Source organism: Lytechinus variegatus, chromosome 2, assembly GCF_018143015.1.
Source record: "Lytechinus variegatus isolate NC3 chromosome 2, Lvar_3.0, whole genome shotgun sequence".
Taxonomy (NCBI): Eukaryota; Metazoa; Echinodermata; class Echinoidea; order Temnopleuroida; family Toxopneustidae; genus Lytechinus; species Lytechinus variegatus.
Genome location: NC_054741.1, coordinates 30764895 through 30783996, shown reverse-complemented (window position 1 = coordinate 30783996; position 19102 = coordinate 30764895). Strand labels below are relative to the sequence as shown.

The following is a 19102-nucleotide window of genomic DNA, read 5'->3' as shown; positions in this document are numbered from 1 at the left end:
TGTTCCAATTTCATCACCGAAATTGGATCACAGTTCAGTGTAATGTGGGCTTAAAAGGTCAAGTCCACCTCAGAAAAATGTTGATTTAAATCAATAGAGAAAAATCAGACAAGCACAATGCTGAAAATTTCATCAAAATCGGAGTTATGACATTTCAAAGTTTCGCTTATTTTCAAAAAAATAGTTATATGAAGGAGCCAGTTACATCCAAATGAGAGAGTCGATGACGTCACTCACTATTTCTTTTGTTTTTTATTGTTTGAATTATACAATATTTCAATTTTTACGAATTTGATGATTAGGACCTCATTGCCTGAAGCACAAAATGTTAAAATAATGGAATACCACGTTTTCAGGGAGGAATAAAACTTCATTTCACATGACAATGACGAGAAAACAAAAATAGTTCATATGATATACAAAAGAAATAGTGAGTGATGTCATCAACTCTCATTTGGATGTAACTGGCTCGTTCATATAACTATTTTGTTGAAAATAAGCGAAACTTTTAAAATGCCATAACTTTCTTATTTTACATCCGATTTTGATGAAATTTTCAGTGTTATGCTTGTTGAATTTTTCTCTTTTTATTCAAATCAAGTTTTTGTTGGGGTGGACTTGTCCTTTAAAAAGGATTACTATGAACCAGAATAACTGAGGAGTACATGAATTACAATTTTTATCCATTTGGTCTACAAGCAGTTGGTCTAAAGATTGTCTTATGGCACATGGGATAAACCCATTTGGTCTACTATCTGGTCTAATTGCCACTTGGTTTATTACTCATTTATCACTTGGGCTAACTTGTTTAATTGGAGAATAATCAGATACTTGAGAAAAGGCCAAATTCCACTTTAATTATACTGCCTTTTTTCACACTTTGCAAAATCAATATTTAGTTTACAGTCATCTAAATTGTATAGACTGAGACACTGAGTGGTCTAAGACCAAGTGGGTTATATACGAAATGAGTATACCCTAAATAGGAATGAGACAAAGAGGTTAATAAGCTAAGATGCCACATGGTTGGCAGACAAACTGGTTGTAGACACAATGGCCCATATTCTGAAGTCGGGTTTATGATAATGATGGGATTTTATTTCAAGACCGATTGCAGCATGAGCTGAATTGTACAGCGCGTATCAAAAAAAAGTTTACACTTAGAAAAAATCCTGTAAAATTATATATTTGTAATTTCCTGACGATTTTTCCACATTTTAGCATTGGTACAGATCCATTTAAGCAAATGACGATATAACTGTCGAAAAATATTTCCGCTTGAGTGAGCACCACTTACTTTTGAAAAGTTGGTGAAAAATGATTTGCGCAGAACTTTGAAATAGTTATGCGAATATAAAAGTAGACCTCAATCATGAAGAACACGTGAAAATTAGCAAGTGAAATTGATATGAAGATATCTTTTACCTTTTTAAACTTGTTTCCTTGCCCAAACCCTTCGAAGAGTGTATTGCGCCCCACTTCACTCCCCCACACACCGAGTCCATCGTGACGATATTTGCTTTACACTGAGCTGTGATTTACATGAAATGGCTTAGGCTTAATTTTCATTTTTTTTAATCATCGCCAAGCTTGGTAAACGTGAGGAGAAACAAGTATTAAATGAAAATGAAATGTAAACCAACTTTAAATGATAAAAACTTAATGAAAATGCTGGAGATGTCTGATATAAACTTTTGTTCAGAATCATTTATGTCGTCAGATCGAGCTGGCACAAAAAGGGTAAAGGTTGTGCTTACTAAGTGTTGAAATTTCAAATTTGGGCGGCAAAATTGTTACAAAATGCTTGAATGTATCCGTTTTATTTCAATTGGCTAAAAGTGCTAGGGAAATTTATGAGAAATACTTCGCAGGGTAAGTTTGATTTCGCCCTTTCCCCTTGGCACAGCGTGAAAACAAGCATTTCTGCGCAAACAGATTTCTGCGAGCTTTACAAAAATGGAAAGTGCTCACTCAAGTGTAACATTCTGTCAAATTTTTTATCTTTATTGGATAGATGAGACCCAAACCCATAATTATATGTGAAAAAATTACCCACATGTTGTATATTTTTTAATTCCCAGGGCTTTATCAAAGTGTAAACTTTTTTTTGATATGCACTGTAGAGCTTTAACATGCAAATGTCAAAAGAAAACAAATATATTAATACTAAGTAATAATATCAAAATATAAAATAAATAATACTTTTGGGGGTCATATGAATGTAATCATCAACATTATCAACAGATAATTTCAAATATTTGTAATCATTGAAGTTATTCAAGAAATTTCAATATAATTAAAAGATAGTAAACGAGAATGCAGAAGGGAAGAATTTGTGATATAAATGAATTGGATAAGAATGACACGCAATATTTGCCTGTAGAGGATGCCAAGATTTTAAATAAGAGACGGATCTAGACAGGTGTAATTTCAACTCTGGTCTAAAGTTGTGGTCTAACTATGGATAGCCAATTATGACATAAAATTCTAACAGTATAAGTTAAAGAAATCGGCTAATTTCACTCCCAAATCATTCTTAACTGTCCGGCAAGGATAAATGAGATATAAGTCTTCACCATTAAAAAATAGAAAAAAGCACAATTAACAGAAGTAGCATACAATGTTAACAATTTTGACGTGTTTGGCTTCTCATACTTTTAGCATTGTTACATCCATAGAGATATATCTCTATGGTTACACCAAAGTCAAAGATAAACCTGACTTCAGAATATGGGCCAATGGGTCAATATGACTTGTATATATCAGTAAATGAGAATTAAGAATTGCTCCATCCACAGCCCACCCCTCCCCCCCAAAAAAAATAAGCATACAAAATAAGTTGAAACTTGAAACACCCATATAAATGCAAAAAAAAGAAAAGATAAACACTAACATCAAATACTTTTTTCTGTCATTTACATTTATTACCGATAACAAAAGCTTCATATTCTCAAATACATCCAGAGCTATACAATTTTAAATTCTTCATGACTATTGATGTGTGTAACCTCATATAAGGAAAATTATTGCAAGGTATTTCCAATTTCCAAAATCTATTTTTTGTTTGAACATATATTGTCTTATTAACCCTGATAAAATAAGATTTTATTTCATTAAAAGTTCGGTTAGCAGACCCAAAGAAATTGTTTGGATGAGATTCCATAAGGTGTGTTCTAGTACTGCTGTTTACCATTGCCGAAAACAAAAGCAAAATAGATATTCTGTGATTTCTATTCTGTGATCAATATCAAATCCAACATATATGAATTTGGAACCCCATTTCATAAAAGACTTACGGCTACATTAATATTGCCACTATGAGACATAACTACATTGTGACAAGGCTCATCAGCAAATAAAAATAAAGTGTCCAATAAACCATAAAGTTAATCGCAAAGGGGTGATCACACATTGCTGATTTAAGTGTTGGTTTATGGCGATCTCCCCTAAGTTTAATGCAATCAGATTCAGAGCCCTTTATTATAGTTTGGCCGTTTTCCCCTTTGCTTGTGCCTCGCCTGCGCGTGATGTCGACCCAAAAGTTAAAAATTGGCCTGTCCGCTGACAACCGATAGATGGCGCACCGTAACACATTGGGTGAAGTAAAAGCTGAAGCCAAAAAGTCACAACACGTTAAGCTTGAACAACCGCCTTCACAGAATTATCAAATTCAATTTATATTAATATTACTGGAATTATGCTTCCATTACTTTGAAATACCATCTGTTTTGTCAATAAAATTCTTCACATATCTGAGACTGATATGAACATGCTATAATAATTCACATAAATACACACACAAAACAATAGAAAATAAAAAAGTCATGTTGTCACAACAATTGCCTTACTGATACTTCTGCTGTTCAAAATGAATCAAGCCAGGCATAGCAATACATATTCACAAAAACACACCACACGTAGTGTATCCGTCTCAGTTCATTGCCTCTCAGTTTCTAAATACTGTCCAAAAATTCAAAGATCCTTCATCAATCTTCATCCATCTCCAAATTGATGTTATTTCCAAATTTGGCATAAAGCTGAGCCTTGAGATCTCCTAGTTCTCCCTTCAGAGCATCTCCTTGGCCCTCTAATTCAGCGATCTCCTCCTCCATCCTCGTCTTGGCATCCTCTACCGACTGCTGGGCATCTTCCAGACTCTGGTTGAAGAACACCTCCCCGATCTGATACGTGGTGATGGGAGTCAAGGAAAATCAATCAAATGTTTGAAATGCACTTTTAGTTTTCTGCATTATTCCATGGCAAAACAAAAAAGGTCACTTTAAATTCCATATAGATTAAATGAAAGAAACAAAACTTAGAACACTCATTTAGTGAATAATCATGAAGGAGCTTGGAATTCAGAAATGAATTTGGATTTTACATTTATATACAAAGATTTTTTTAAATATTTTGCCACAACTCCATGCTAAGTTGATCAAAATAAAACAATCAAATTTCAAGGAAAAAAAGAGGAAATTCAAAAGGAAGTAACTTTGTCCAGATTTCTTCAAAATCATATTTACCATTCCAGCTACACCTGTAATCATGTGCAATTTTAGGTCAGACAGGGAATGCCAGAGCTTTACAGACTATCATTGTGCTACACTCACCTCATCCCCTAATTTTGTCAAATTCTTTTGACAATGTTGATCAATTGAAACCTGTTGGAGGCTGGATGATTAATCATGCTACTAGTATAGCATTCATTTTCCATTAAAGTGATCATTTCACTTTATTCTGATTTTAAAAATTTTCATTTTGGTTCTTGGAAATAGGCTAAACATAAAAAAACACCAGTCCAAAGTTTTAAATTGCCAAAACAATGAAGCCTATATTTACTCAGGTTATCCCCCCCAAAAAAAAAATATCACATGTAATCACTAATAAATTCAGTATATACTGGCTTCCTTACATTACCGCTAAGAACACTTAGGCAATTTTCCTTATTTTCTATCTTCCTTTTACAATTTCAACAGATTTTGGAAAGGATATGGTATGGAAGCATCATCATCTCCAAGGACCAATTCATCGCTCGCATCCTCCAGGTTCTGAAGATCTTTCTATAATAATCAATCAAAAAAGAAATTAGGCTGGGGTGTGTCAGACATGGTGTCAATGATACATCACATGACCTAGCTAACAAATTCAAAATGCAATAATACAAAGTTTATGAAGTTTACAAAGATATGGAGACATATTTCTGAAAGAATGCCTCATAAAAAATGCACTACAAATATGAAATAAAGTTTATGACAAAAACGTATTTTCAATAAAAATGTATTAAAACTCACAAATATACTACCTTCTGTAATTAAAAAGGAAAATAAAAGAATACCGGGTATGACAAAAGAAGTTCTCCATCCTCGATCATTAAATATCTTCAAATCTAAATAAAAAAACATCTCTTCAGTTTAAGTGTTCAGTAGAATTCAGTAAAAATAAATCTTACCCCAAAAATAGTTCTTACGGTTACCCAGGGCAGCTATTTTTAAAAGCTGCGTTATAAACTTATTAAAATTTATTATTTATAATAAGTACCACATAAAAACCTTGTTCATGCATCAGTAAAGAGAAAATCCATCTAGTAAGGAGGGGTTTAAAAAAAGCTCCTCTTTTACAGACATAGACTCATCAAAACAAATATCAACCAAAATAGATTAATTCAATTATCTTCCAGTGTAGTTTTTCATATTCCCTGTTTGAAATGCCGACTATAGATTTTGATATTTGAAGGGCAGGGACACTTTTCATGTACATTTCTCATTCAGAGAAAAATATATTGGAAGATCCTTGGCTTTGGAAAATATTATTTAATTTGTTATACGTAGGTATCATGGTATCAAAATTTACCTTTTTATTTGCAATTTCATCCTGGATTTCTCCAAGTTTATTACTCTTCCTTGCAAACTTGTTGATCTTCTGCTGATCTTCAAATGTGACATTCACATCATCATCCTGAAAATAACAAGGAATTGAAATTTTGGTATAGAACAATCTGAGCAAATCAAGGTGGGAAAGTTGACAAGTCTGGCAAAAGTAAAGCAGAACCCAATCTCTAACTTTGAGCACATCCTTGAACCTTGAAGAGTAATCCCTTTCAGAAGCTTCAAAGCTATCCCAGGATGAAAACATTCTGTATATCAGTGCAAGGTGCCATGGTGAAGTAATTTGGAATTTCACTTATATACATTAAAGGTGAATGTGCACCGTCCCAGTAAAAACTGCCTCTTGGTTTACAGTGCTCATAAAAAACCCAACAGGAGGCTGCATCGCAAGGATGAATGGCAGTGTGGCCTCTCTAAATACAGCTGGATTTGTTCCTGTTACAACAGGTCCTGGTAGGTGATTCCAAATTTTGATAGTACGTGGGAAGAAAGAGAACTTGTATGTACATCAGTGGTTGCTTTCGGGATAGCATATTTAAAGATGTGATCATGTCTTCCAATATATGTGGCAGGACCAATGGTAGGAGGAAAAGGTACAGCAACTTGATGATGATGAATTATATGGGAGAGTACATGTACAGTGAGCAAGAAGACGGCATGTAAAGAGACTGTCCCATCCGAGTGCAGACACAAGGGCCAGGGTTGGCACATTTTAAATGGTGTGTTTTAAAACATGTTTTAAAGTTACGTGTTTTTAAAACACTCTTTTTTTTGCAAAAAAATGTGTTTTAAAACACCACTTAGGCTTGTATGTTAAATTTTTTTGCATGGATGTGATTTTAGATGAAATTTTTTATACTTTTATTTCTGAAGTGGTGTATTATTTTCTTCTAACTAATTAAAACTCTTTCTCAACACCACTCTTTTTCTCCTCTTTCTCTTTTCCCCTATTATTTTCCCTTTTGGAGGAATGCATGCATGGGTATGCAATTATGATATTACACAACAAGTTCATTTCAGAGTTCAGAATCTGAATTGCTCAAAACAGTAATTTATTTATAATAAAGCAAATTGTGAATTCTTGCCAAAATTTGTATCGTTTCATTTTTTGTACTTTTTGTTAATGATTGAAAATTATTGCCTGTAATTTCCATTAAAAACAATAAAAATTAATTTAAAAAAGGTACATGAGAAATAATAAATATAAAGAGTAAAACAATTTATACTGTTTTTTTTTCTAATATGCATTTGATAAAAATTCTTCAATAAAAAAAATAAGCAGTTCAATGCCTATATTTCTAGATTTAAATAAAATTGGCATAATTGATTGAAATGAAATAAGCATATTGAAGCCCCATAGATTCTGTCATTTTCTTCCATTGTGAAAATTCTTCTCACCCCATCCCCCCCTCCCCTAGATTGACAAGACTCAAAATACCCCAGGACTATATTCATACATGAGGAATAAAGCTATAAAATTACTATAAAATGTCAAATTACTTTAGTATTTTTTTAGGCATTCAATTTCTAGGAATTAGTAATTTTTGGGGAAATATGAACTTTTGTTGGAAAGTCGGTAACAAAAATTGTAGTCATCTCTTACTTATTCCAAAAATGTATATACATCAGACTGTATATAGTTTAAATTATTTACAGAAAATTGCATAATTTGTTGGAAAAAACATTTAAAAACTATTTATAACACTTTAAAACAATTACAAACGTTATTGCAGCTGAAGTAAGTCACTGTTATTTCCCCTTTTAAGTTTATTTTTTCCCGTTTTTGGTGCATTTCAGGCCAAAAAACAGAATAATAATCTTTATTTTGGACAAGTTCTTTTTACATATTTTCATGAAATAAAGACCCCATTGGCTATGGAGCCAACGGAGTTCAGCGGAACAACCAACATAACAAAACAGAGACCGAAGCTTTTGGTCTAATCATAACCTTGTTCATTGATTCTTTGATTTTGAATGAATGCACCAGTACCACATTTTACAAACAAATTTGTAGATATGTGGGACCGTAACAAAAATATTTCCTTCAATTCCACCACTAGCACAGACACAGTCACCAACACAAATCAAATAAGACTTTCATCTAGACATACTTCAAAATAGATTTATACTTACACCACCTGTGGCTTTCTTCATTGACAATGCCATAGCTTTAATTACAAAATTAGAACTTTAAAAGAAAAGTTTCTGGACGTGGGACGTGGGCCTGTCTTTCCAGCTTTCAAACTCTGACCAAGAGATGGCTCACTTCCAAATAAAATATGGTAAATATTGGGCGTGCGTCATCATGCATAGTCATTTTCTGAGACATATTTTGACCCGGGAGTTTCGGCGAAGCTCAATAATAATTTCCGCTAGCAGATCTCGCAGCGTACTTGTACATGTAGCATCAACCAAGAGAACTGAGGATTCGACGCCACCGCCTTACAAAATAGTGAAAAATTGACAGGATTCTACACAGAATCAGAGAAAAGAATAGAGTTTGATAACAGAGGGAAGTATTTTCATCTCGGGCAGCATTTATGTAAGTTTTATCTGTTTGTAGATTTTTTAAAATTTTATTTTGAACGATTATTTTTGAACGATTGCGTTCGACATGCGTGATCATCAATCATGACATGATTATTCCTGTGCAGCTGAGCTGTGTGTGTGTGTACCGGTGAAGATTTTTTTTGGATGAGTAGATTTTTAACAGTTAGGCCTAGGCCCTAGACCTCTTTGACTTTGTGCGTCCAAGTTATTTTAAGTTAGTGAGTCTAAGAATAGCTTAGATCCTACATGTACTTGTAAATCTGTCAACTTTCAACAACATGTAGGCCTACATGTATGTACTTTGTTTCATGAAGCCCTCTGAAATCTGAATCTTTGAGACTCTCAAGATCAAGGACAACATCCTGACTAAATTATTAATTTTATAATGCTTAGAACTACATTATGTAGCTGAGGCTCCAATAACCCAGGGAGCTCGATGCGCGGGGGCCAAGGGGCTCACTGTGTATTTGACCATACTCACGGGACTAGCGTGATTTATGGTCTACATATTTCTCCAAATGAACTGTGAAAACAGAAATTATGCACTTACCACGATTATATGGATGTAGGTCTAAGGAGTGGCAGTTTCCTGACATCGGGGCTCAGACTGGAACCTCAAAAAAACGAAAAGTTCTCTCCTACCCCATTCTCGATTGGCCATTTTGTTACGATTCATAACAAAATTGGCCGATCGAGACGGGGGTAGAGTTTTTATATTTGTATAAATTTTTATAAATTTTTTAATTTATGAATTCTTATGATGTCCTAATTGTCTGGGAATGATAACTGAAGTATTTTTCTTCACAATGAAAGGAAAAGGAAACAAAATAGTAAACATAATATAAGCAGAATTTTTCAATTTTTGGCTCCCGATAATTTTAGCACAGAGTTAGACCATGGTCTAAGTTATACCTGACTTCAGAATATGGACCAAGAACTTTTGACTACCCGTATTTCTTTGTTTTCTCATTTGAATTTTTGACAGGATCAATGGTAAGATGAAACTTTAAATATCAAGCAGCATTAAAATTACTAAAACCCTTGACCTAGGCTACAACAGTTGAATTAAAAAAAAAAATCAGTAGAGAGTAGAGACAGTCAAAATAATTGAACAGTCTAAGACCCCAACCAAGTAAACATTGACTCAGACCTTCAAAGAGTTCGGCTTCCCATTGAAATTATGATTTTAGAATAATGCTTCATAGCGCTCTGCAATAGTATAAGCGGCAAAACCAAATAGATTTTAGATTAAATCTTTGAAGGAAATTGAAACTATTGGTAAAAATATTGAAGTCCCTTAAAGTTGAATTAAGAAGGGGGTGAGTTTCCATAAATATGGGTTCCACACACAATATATAGTATATATTAATTGTTCAAACAGATAGCATGTCACAAAAACCATCTGCCTTCTCGATATTTTGCTTAGAAAGTCTATGAAATTAGCCCCCTGTCAGAGCCCGAGAGACGAGTGTACAGAAAAATCACTCTGAGTGTGACGTCACCGGCGGGAATTTAGTGTAAGAGGTGCCTGGGTTTAATACAGAAATGCTATGCAGAGTCAAAGAAAGATATTTTTCAAAGCAACTCGAATCAAACAAATAAGAATCATATGTACAAATCTTTACTTTACCTGTATAAAGAATAGTTTGAATTATTATCATGAACTGTTAAATCATGATGTAAGATTGCAAACAGTGAGTTATTGAATGATATTGTCACTATTTCTCATTCATTTTATCACGATGTACCTTCGAGTGAGTAGCTGGAAAGTAGATCCGGCAGCTAGCTCAGCTCTGCCCGGCCGCCTACACACAACAAACACACAGCAAGCTTAGCGCGCGGCTTTCAACTTTGCTGTATTGCATTTACGTAAACAAACGGTACCGGTATAGTATACTACTGCGGTGGCTTTACTTTTCTATTCGACATTTGTTGACGAAGTGAAAGAATGGCCGAAGATACGTTTATCGACTGGTGAGAAGACCTCGATCAAATTTCATATTATTCGCCTTGAAATTATTCCTTTAGGGTCTATGGTATCATTGTGAGGGAATTTACATATTTTGAATAATAGTACGACCATAAATATATTTTTAATCATTTCCTCTTTGCAATTTCTCCGGCTCGAAGATACAACTTCAACTGCAGTTTATGACTTGTTTCGCCATACGGACACAGTCCCGAACGAAAACAATGCATTAAATCGTCTAAAATCGCTACAAGAAAAAAAGTTTAACAATGTAGGGACATATTATTGACTATATGACTTTCAATAATTATTACTTCCTTTTAATATCGTTCACATGAAATCAATATCGATAAAATGAAGTGTTGACACAAAAGTAAATATGCAGGCGTACGTGCATAGTACACAAAATGGCATTGCCTTGTTTACTACATACCCGCCGGTGACGTCACAGTCAGATAACCCCGTCTCGGTAGGCATTGCAGGAGCGAACTCAGGGAAAATGGGTAGGGATAAATCGTTCAAATTCACTATTTTGACAAAAAAAATTGGGGGGTCGAATCACCTCTTAGTGTTTTGGGGGTTGTAAGGTTGCTATTAATGTAAATATCTCAATATTTGGAATCGTCTTCTTAATTCAACTCCCTTAAGAAAAAGAGACTATGATTTTCAAATATTAGTTCAGATTTGAAATATTTTCCATGTTTACAATTATTGTCTCAAATTATTTTCTCGAATACGGTTTTACTTTGAGAGGCAAGAATATTTAGAGGCAACAATATTATAATTGTGAAAGAGGTTAACAGTACACGATGTTAGTCTTAGATGTACAAAGAAAAGTGGATAGAGTGAAATGGAATGGCATCTGGGACTCGCCAAGTGATGTACCATATTATAAACTCTTCTGTAATTAACACTTTAAAGTTTAAACTTATGGTACATGTACATCACTTGGCGAGTCCCAGATGCAATTCCATTTCACTCTATCCACTTTTGGACTTGATCTTTAATGTGTATTGCTCAATGCTTTGACAGCAGACCAGCACACAGACCTTAAAGGACAAGTCCACCCTAACAAAAACTTGATTTGAATAAAAAGAGAAAAATTCAACAAGCATAACACTGAAAATTTCATCAAAATCGGATGTAAAATAAGAAAGTTATGGCATTTTAAAGTTTCGCTTATTTTCAACAAAATAGTTATATGAACGAGCCAGTTACATCCAAATGAGAGAGTTGATGACATCACTCACTCACTATTTCTTTTGTATTTTATTATACGAAATATGAAATATTTTTATTTTCTCGTCATTGTCATGTGAAATGAAGTTTCATTCCTCCCTGAATACGTTGAATTCCTTTATTTTAACATTTTGTGCTTCAGGCAAAGAGGTCCTAATCGTCAAATTCGTAAAAGTTGAAATATTGTATGATTCAAACAATAAAAACTAAAAGAAATAGTGAGTGACATCATCGACTCTCTCATTTGGATGTAACTGGCTTGTTCATGTAACTATTTTGTTGAAAATAAGCGAAACTTTGAAATGTCATAACTTTCTTATTTTACATCCGATTTTGATGAAATTTTCAGCATTGTGCTTGTCTGATTTTTCTCTATTGATTCAAATCAACATTTTTCTGAGGTGGACTTGCCTTAATGTTCTATTTTCATATTTACGCACGTACATGTAGTCGCATAAAGTCAGCTTTGAAGTCATGTGTGCCAAGTATTTTTACAGGCTGTGTGATCACATACATGTACATGCCTCCCATCATCCCATGGCCATCTCATATATGTATATCTCAATGAGTAAAAAAAGTTATAGAGTTCAGATAAATTTGTTTAGTTTTCATATTGTGCATACATGTTTGTATTTATCTGCAATATTTACAACTTTAACAGTTTTCTGTAGGTGCAGGTTTGTACAATATAACATTGCTGTTTTTTTTTGCAGGAGTTTCTTTATTTTATCCATGAAGATAAATTAGCATGTTCACATAATAACAAAGATATAAAATCAATATATTAAATGTGACAACTGAAGAGATACATGTAAATAATACAGAAAAGACTGAGAATTTACAGTAATCATACATATAAAGCATGTGATATACATGTAGTAAGTGAGTTCAATAAGATACAGGGGCCAGCTGTTATAAGCAGAAAAGTGCTTGAAGCAATAACAGCCAATTCACTACATGTATTTGAAAAATTACATGTACCGGGAATACATGTGCATTCTACATTGTATTGTCTTCTTTAATATACAAGATCAATTTATAAATGACAATCAATTTTGTAAATGAACTGAAAAGTTTTTTCATTTTGGCAAACAAAAACTTAGTAAATCACATCACATAAAATATGAAAATGAGAATTCAGTACATTTGGTTACTTAAAGGTCAAGTCCACCTCAGAAAAATGTTGATTTGAATCAATAGAGAAAAATCAGACAAGCACAATGCTGAAGATTTCATCAAAATCGGATGTAAAATAAGAAAGTTATGACATTTCAAAGTTTCGCTTATTTTTAACAAAATAGTTATATGAACGAGCCAGTTCCATCCAAATGGGAGAGTTGATGATGTCACTCACTCACTATTTCTTTTGTTTTTTATTGTTTGAATTATACAATATTTCAATTTTTACGAATATGACGATTAGGACCTCCTTGCCTGAAGCACAAAATGTTAAAATAATGGAATTCCACGTGTTCAGGGAGGAATGAAACTTCATTTCACATGACAATGACGAGAAAATCAAAATATTTCATATTTCAAACAATAAAAAACAAAAGAAATAGTGAGTGAATGACATCATCGACTCTCTCATTTGGATGTAGCTGGCTCATTCATATAACTGTTTTTGTGAAGTGAAGCGAAACTTTGAAATGTCATAACTTTCTTATTTTACATCCGATTTTGATGAAATTTTCAATGTTATGCTTGTTGAATTTTTCTCTTTTTTAATATTCAAATCAAGTTTTTGTTGGGGTGGACTTGTCCTTTAATGTAGATGCATGATTTGACATACAGTACTTGTAAATGGTTGCGTGCATCTAGTACATTACCAGTATGTTAATTACAGAACCCTAATTTTGTTTCATTTTACATTATTTTGATACGTATTTTTACACTTCGATTCATCTTAATTTTGCACTCTTTTTACAATAAGAAAGCACAGTGAACAGAATGGAACTCCAGGTCCAGAAGTGAGTAAATATTTCATCATGTTTTTGGAACGAAGAGGATGAAGAAATGTGTTACCTGTACTAACATCCTGCATGTTAATGCTCCTTATTAAAGTTGTGTCCTGCTAAATGAAATAATTTAAATGTATGCTTTGTACTGGGGATACTGCACTTCTAATCAAGGAGATTTAAACATCCAGTGTTTTTTATATCAATATGCATGTACTTGGATTTGATTACAGTTCTTTTGTACATGTTGATAGAAAAAGCATTGTGTATGTTTATATGGTTTCAAATATCATTTAATAATTTTGTGGGAAAAGAACTTAAATTTACACTAGACTGTACACTGAATCAGGAACATTGCCATTATCATTTGCTTTGCATGAATTTCTTGAATATAAACCAGAGAACCAAACTACATGTACATGTAGACAGTTGTAGGAAAAATTTGCATTTTTTATAACACACAATACACTGTGCACTGAGAATAAAACAAGTGATTTTGGTTTTAAAAGCAAGTTCTTACAGTACACATGAAAATTGAAATTGATATCATTTTGAAAAGAAAAAAACAACAACGCTACATGTATGTTAAGTTTTATTGATTATCGACTGTGCATGTGCATGCAGTAATGAATAAGACTTCTGAATTAAAAATATATATATTGTTATGATACAAAGTGGTATTATAATTTTTTTAAGCCAAAGTGATTTTAGATGCTTTTGCTTCCTGTAAGGTTGTTGATTTATTTGCATTGAGCTATTTTTTTTTCCAGGAAGACAAGATAAAATTTATATCTTTAAAGCTAGGCCTTGTGAAAGATTAGAAATTGTCAAATAAAGTCTACTTCTACTATGTACCACTACCAAGCATGCCAATAATGCATGTTTGAATAAATCCCTTAATTCAATTAGAAAGAAAAACATATTCATTTGGGGCTGTGGTTTTTCAGTATTATCTGATAAAAAGGTGGTTTTAGGGTATTTGCATGTTTTGTTATTCCCTGTACACGTAAGTTACAGAACACCAGTCAAAGTACTATATTAAGGGAGTACTATTTTTTTTTGTTCACTACTTATTTTTTTATTCAAAATTTAAGATTTAAAAAATGTCTTTCAGGTTGGCTGCAAAATGGAAAACTTTCTCTGTAAAGTTCAATATTTAAAAAATGAATAACAAATTAAAAAAGAGGAAAATTATTGAAAATTGTTTTTATTTAATAGAAATGAGATACTAACTTCCAATTGTTTTTTTTTTTTAAAATATAATGCTAATGCTACAGTGTTAGCCCTTCAAAAATGCACTTTTTCTGGTTTACAAAAGAAATAATCCCTACAATTTTCAGGGCTTTGAAAACAGCATGTTTGAAAGAAAATTAAAAAATTGTTGATGTTCAATGTCATTAATCCAATTTGTATTGTCAGAGCTGTTGACTTACTTGTATTTCATGTCTTTGTTTGTATTGTTTCGTCTGTTTTTTTTTTGTTTATGTTTGGCATTTAGAAACGATGAATGCACATCATATTACCAATCTGTTTTAATACCTTTATTGTTTTCTTATTATTTTTTTAAATTTTGTTTAATATAGGAAAAGAAGAGAAATGTAGAATAATAGAAACACCATGCTAAGCAGTTTGTTTCATGGAAAGCATAATATTATGAACCTTTTAACAGAAGACCCCTGCTTATTTCTATTACCGTTACACTTTGATTTTTATCCGAAAATGGGGATGAAAATGATATTTGTCATTAAATTGAAACACTTTTACCCTTATATTTTTTGGGATGTCCATAATGATACCCATGTTTAGAACTACCCCTCAACTATGACATTTGCAATGATAACGGTCAATGTTTTTTTTTCCCTTCATATAATGTACATGTAACACAAGCAGGGCTATCTAACATAATGCATGAATGTGTTCATGGGCTCTCATGAATGTTGAATGCCGTCATGAAGAGTGTGAAGCTTTTCACATCTCTCGAGGAACTTCTATGCTACTCTGTTTCAATATACCCTTCATACATTAACAGAAGAAGTGCATATATGTGCGTGTACGTGAGATGTATTATGGCACCACCATGCCAGCATACGGAGTTGTTACCACGACGATGATGATGAAGGTGCATAATGTTCTTGGATTGTGATGGATAGGGGGAATGCCGTTACAGCCAGGCGGCACATGTTAATGTACTTGCAGCAGTTGGCATGTCCTGCGCTGTAGTAGCGCATAGGTTGTAATTGCATGCAAAGATTGGATGATTATGAAGATGACAAGAGGAACTGGGAACAGTCAAAATGATATGAAATCCAAGAATTTTAATTATTTTTTGATTGGAAGGAAATAAGTGCTAGGGATAAAAATGTATACTGAGGCTGTTTCATTATATAATATCTGCAATATCACAATTTTAGGATAGCAACAGTGTGATAAGTATTTTAGGATTTAATGATAATGAATATCTGTAAAGAGTGCATTGATTGCAGTAATTAAGGGAGAATTGGTGATGAATCGTAAATGATTACCAATGTTTACAGGCGCATGCTGATCTGAAAATCTACAACCTTATTCTACATGTAGAAAGTAATGATTTAGGAATATTAAATGTTTGAAAAGAAATTTCATTAGGCTTACACAACATGTACTTGGATATGAACCTTTGTGTTGTATGTACAGTATGTACATGTTAGTAGCCAATTAGAAAATGAAGGAAGAAAGACTTTTTTTGGGGGGGGGGGGGTGATTTGAAGATAAGTAAGATAATAATGAATCTCATGTTGAAGCAAGTTTTTCCTTTGGTCAAAGATAACACATCACTGCATATAATGTAATGATGTCAACATCAACAAAATTTGTCATTGGTAAGTTTTGACTTCAATTCTCACTAGTGTCAAATAAAAGCACTAGAAAGTGGGGTGGGAAACATACATTTACATGTACATGTAGGTCCTACATTTAATGTGTAAATATATAAGAAAGGCAGTAATTAGGATGTTGGAATAATACAAATGATTCAGTTTTGATGACTAATACAAATAGTCAACATAAATACATCCTGGTGGTTAGTTTACGAAGCATATTACTGAATACAAATTCACTCATCCGTATAGTCATTCATTCTAGCCATAGCACACCGTTTATTCATAGTGTATTTTTGTAGTACTGTACAAGGGTCATTGGTTTGTGACGTCATGGGGGGGTGGAGAATATCAAGGTCTATATGCATTGGCTAAGTATCAGTAACCCTGATCAGTAGAGTTATTCCTTTATTTACATTCTGTTGAGTGATGTAAACAAACCTACCTTAAGTCCCATCTCATATATAATGTTTTTGCATCAAGTATGTGTCACACAAGACCAAAAGCCAGCATATAGTATGCAGAGATGGTAAAGTGCGTATAAGACCACTTAAGTGAATTAGGATCTGCAGGCTTGTGGAAATTGGAGTTGAGTATTTGTCTTCAATTTTGCTACATATAAGATTAGTCTAATTTACACTACACAAAACTATTTGGATACCTACCTTGTTAAAAGTCCTTGCACAGATCTGGTCGTAGAATAAAGGTAATATGTTTTTTTTATCTTGTGAAACTGATTACTTAATACTAGTATACAAGTACTATTCTAATTATGTGAAATCATGTCAAATTTTACAATGTGTGAAAAACTACAAAATTAAGCAAAATAGTGGGAGACAATTTTAGTTTGTTGCTATTCAAAGTGTTGGTATTTTTATTATACCTGCTAAAGTTAATTGATGTGGGATGTTACATGTATGTAATTAAGGTTTTGTAATCTAATTCTTGTTGTTTGTGTATTCATTTTTCCATGATATTTTATCTGGTGTAGATGTAGATGAAATTGTGTTTGTTGTATACGTAACTCATATACATTGACTTTGTTTTAGTGATACTGTTAATATTTTTTTGACCCGCTTTCATAAATTGTAAAATATATAAGGTGCGCATGTACAAAAATTGATGTATTAATGTGATATTCTGTTTTATAATTTCCTTTAATGCCTGTGTTTATATGTAGGTATTTCATTTTTTTATATATTTAAACCATGATTAATATAGTTTTTTGTTGAAATTATGATTTCTGCCTACCTTACCTTGTCAAGGATCAAAATTATTTAGTTCACATGTGCAATGTTGAAAAAGGGGCCTGTCTAATGAAGCATGTTACTATTTTGATTTGGTATTTTACATGTACTCATGCATTTTTGTTAATTCCTTCATTATTAATCATTTTACAGTTACATTTATGTTATGTGTAATAATCCCTTTGAACCCTGAACATGATTTTACTGTACTTTTATTATTTGAACAATTTTATTAAATTTGTTTGTATGGTTTTTAATGTGATCTTGTTGAGTTGCATTATTTTTGCATGATTTCCTTTTTTTCACCATGCATTATAGTTTGTATTTGTATGAATATGCATGATTTGTTTAAAATAAATGGTCATTAAGTGGTACATGTATACCTTTATTTTTTGTTGTATGAAATAAAAATGATCTTAAATTCTGAATATTTTCCAATTTTCATCAAGAGAATTTCTAAAGTACACAATTTTTATCCTTTTATGTATAGTATATGAAGTATAATGTGCATGTCTCTAATTTCCTTTGTCATGACAGTTTAGATTGCCCAAGTCACCTGTCTTTTTTAATTCAATATAAAAAAATGATTCTTTAAGAGATTTTATACATACAGTAATTCTTGAACTACCAAATTCACAACCAGAAGTGCTTTTTAACAAGTTGTTTTTTTCCAAAACAAGTGAAAGTGAGCTTGCAAGATAAAATTGAAGGATTTACTAATTATGTTAGTTATCAGACGTTGATTATCAATAAAACTGTCAAATTTGGGTTTACTTTCAGTAAGTTTTTATTTCTAATTCTTAAAACAAAATAAAAATATTGATTCTTACGTATTTCAAATGTTCAATGTAGAGTCCCTTTTTTTCACCACAGTACTCTTTCAACTGATTCCTGTCCCTTATGAATCTTACATGTATTTTCAGTGAACGTGAGCGAGACAAGATGTCGTACAGCAAGCTAGATGCAGATGACGTGGAGATGGATACGGTGAACGAATCAGAGAAGATGGCATACTCCAAGCTGAAGGATGGGGTAGATGGAGGGAAGGGTGATGCAACAGATGGCCACCCCATGAGGGCCAAGAGTTTTGATGGCTTTGAGGATCCCAGTCAACCCCTGCTTCTCTCGGGCAACAATACAACAGTAAATTATGAGGTACGATAGATCTACAACTCGTTGAAATTGGTTGTGGTAATCATGCGGTATTAGTACATGTAGGTCTGAAGATGGAAAGTCAAGCCAGGGTGGCCACTTACATTGATGAGTGGATACCATGCACGACCAAAAGAACACGCAAAAAGAATGTCTTTTCAAGATAGGGCATGTTACGTACGTAACGTAATAAGGGTATCAAAACACTAAAATAATGAAAAAAATGGTGTCTATTTTCGCTAGGAAG

The 19102-nt window shown here is 32.9% G+C and overlaps 2 protein-coding genes across 8 annotated transcripts in view; one reads left to right on the top strand and one right to left on the bottom strand.

The window, feature by feature from the left end:
- Positions 1-3246: 3246 nt before the first annotated feature.
- Positions 3247-8124, bottom strand: LOC121407820 (prefoldin subunit 4-like). The gene is made up of 4 exons (XM_041599050.1): positions 8019-8124; positions 5851-5955; positions 4993-5060; positions 3247-4188 (listed from the first exon to the last, which is right to left on the bottom strand). Exons 1-4 carry the CDS (start codon positions 8049-8051, stop codon positions 3987-3989), a joined length of 408 nt encoding a protein of 135 aa, XP_041454984.1. The 5' UTR covers positions 8052-8124; the 3' UTR covers positions 3247-3986.
- An 81-nt stretch (positions 8125-8205) lies between these two features.
- LOC121407819 (protein NDRG3-like) overlaps positions 8206-19102 on the top strand; it is a 48335-nt gene continuing 37438 nt past the window's right edge. For 3 of the 7 annotated variants that reach the window (XM_041599046.1, XM_041599044.1, XM_041599042.1), the window contains exons 1-3: positions 8206-8427; positions 13577-13613; positions 18627-18858. In XM_041599046.1, the coding sequence (XP_041454980.1) occupies positions 13594-13613; positions 18627-18858 (252 nt within the window). In that variant the 5' untranslated portion in view covers positions 8206-8427; positions 13577-13593. The other 4 variants (XM_041599043.1, XM_041599047.1, XM_041599049.1 and 1 more) reach the window with 4 other exon arrangements.

Bases quoted from the DNA above. Each gene is read 5' to 3' on its own strand.
- LOC121407820 (XM_041599050.1), bottom strand. From the start codon at position 8,051: ATGGCATTGTCAATGAAGAAAGCCACAGGTGGT. The intron at 5,956-8,018 runs GTAAGTATAAAT...TGTTATTTTCAG, and splicing joins TGAAGAAAGCCACAGGTGGT to GATGATGATGTGAATGTCAC. The intron at 5,061-5,850 runs GTAAATTTTGAT...TGATTATTATAG, and splicing joins ATGAAATTGCAAATAAAAAG to AAAGATCTTCAGAACCTGGA.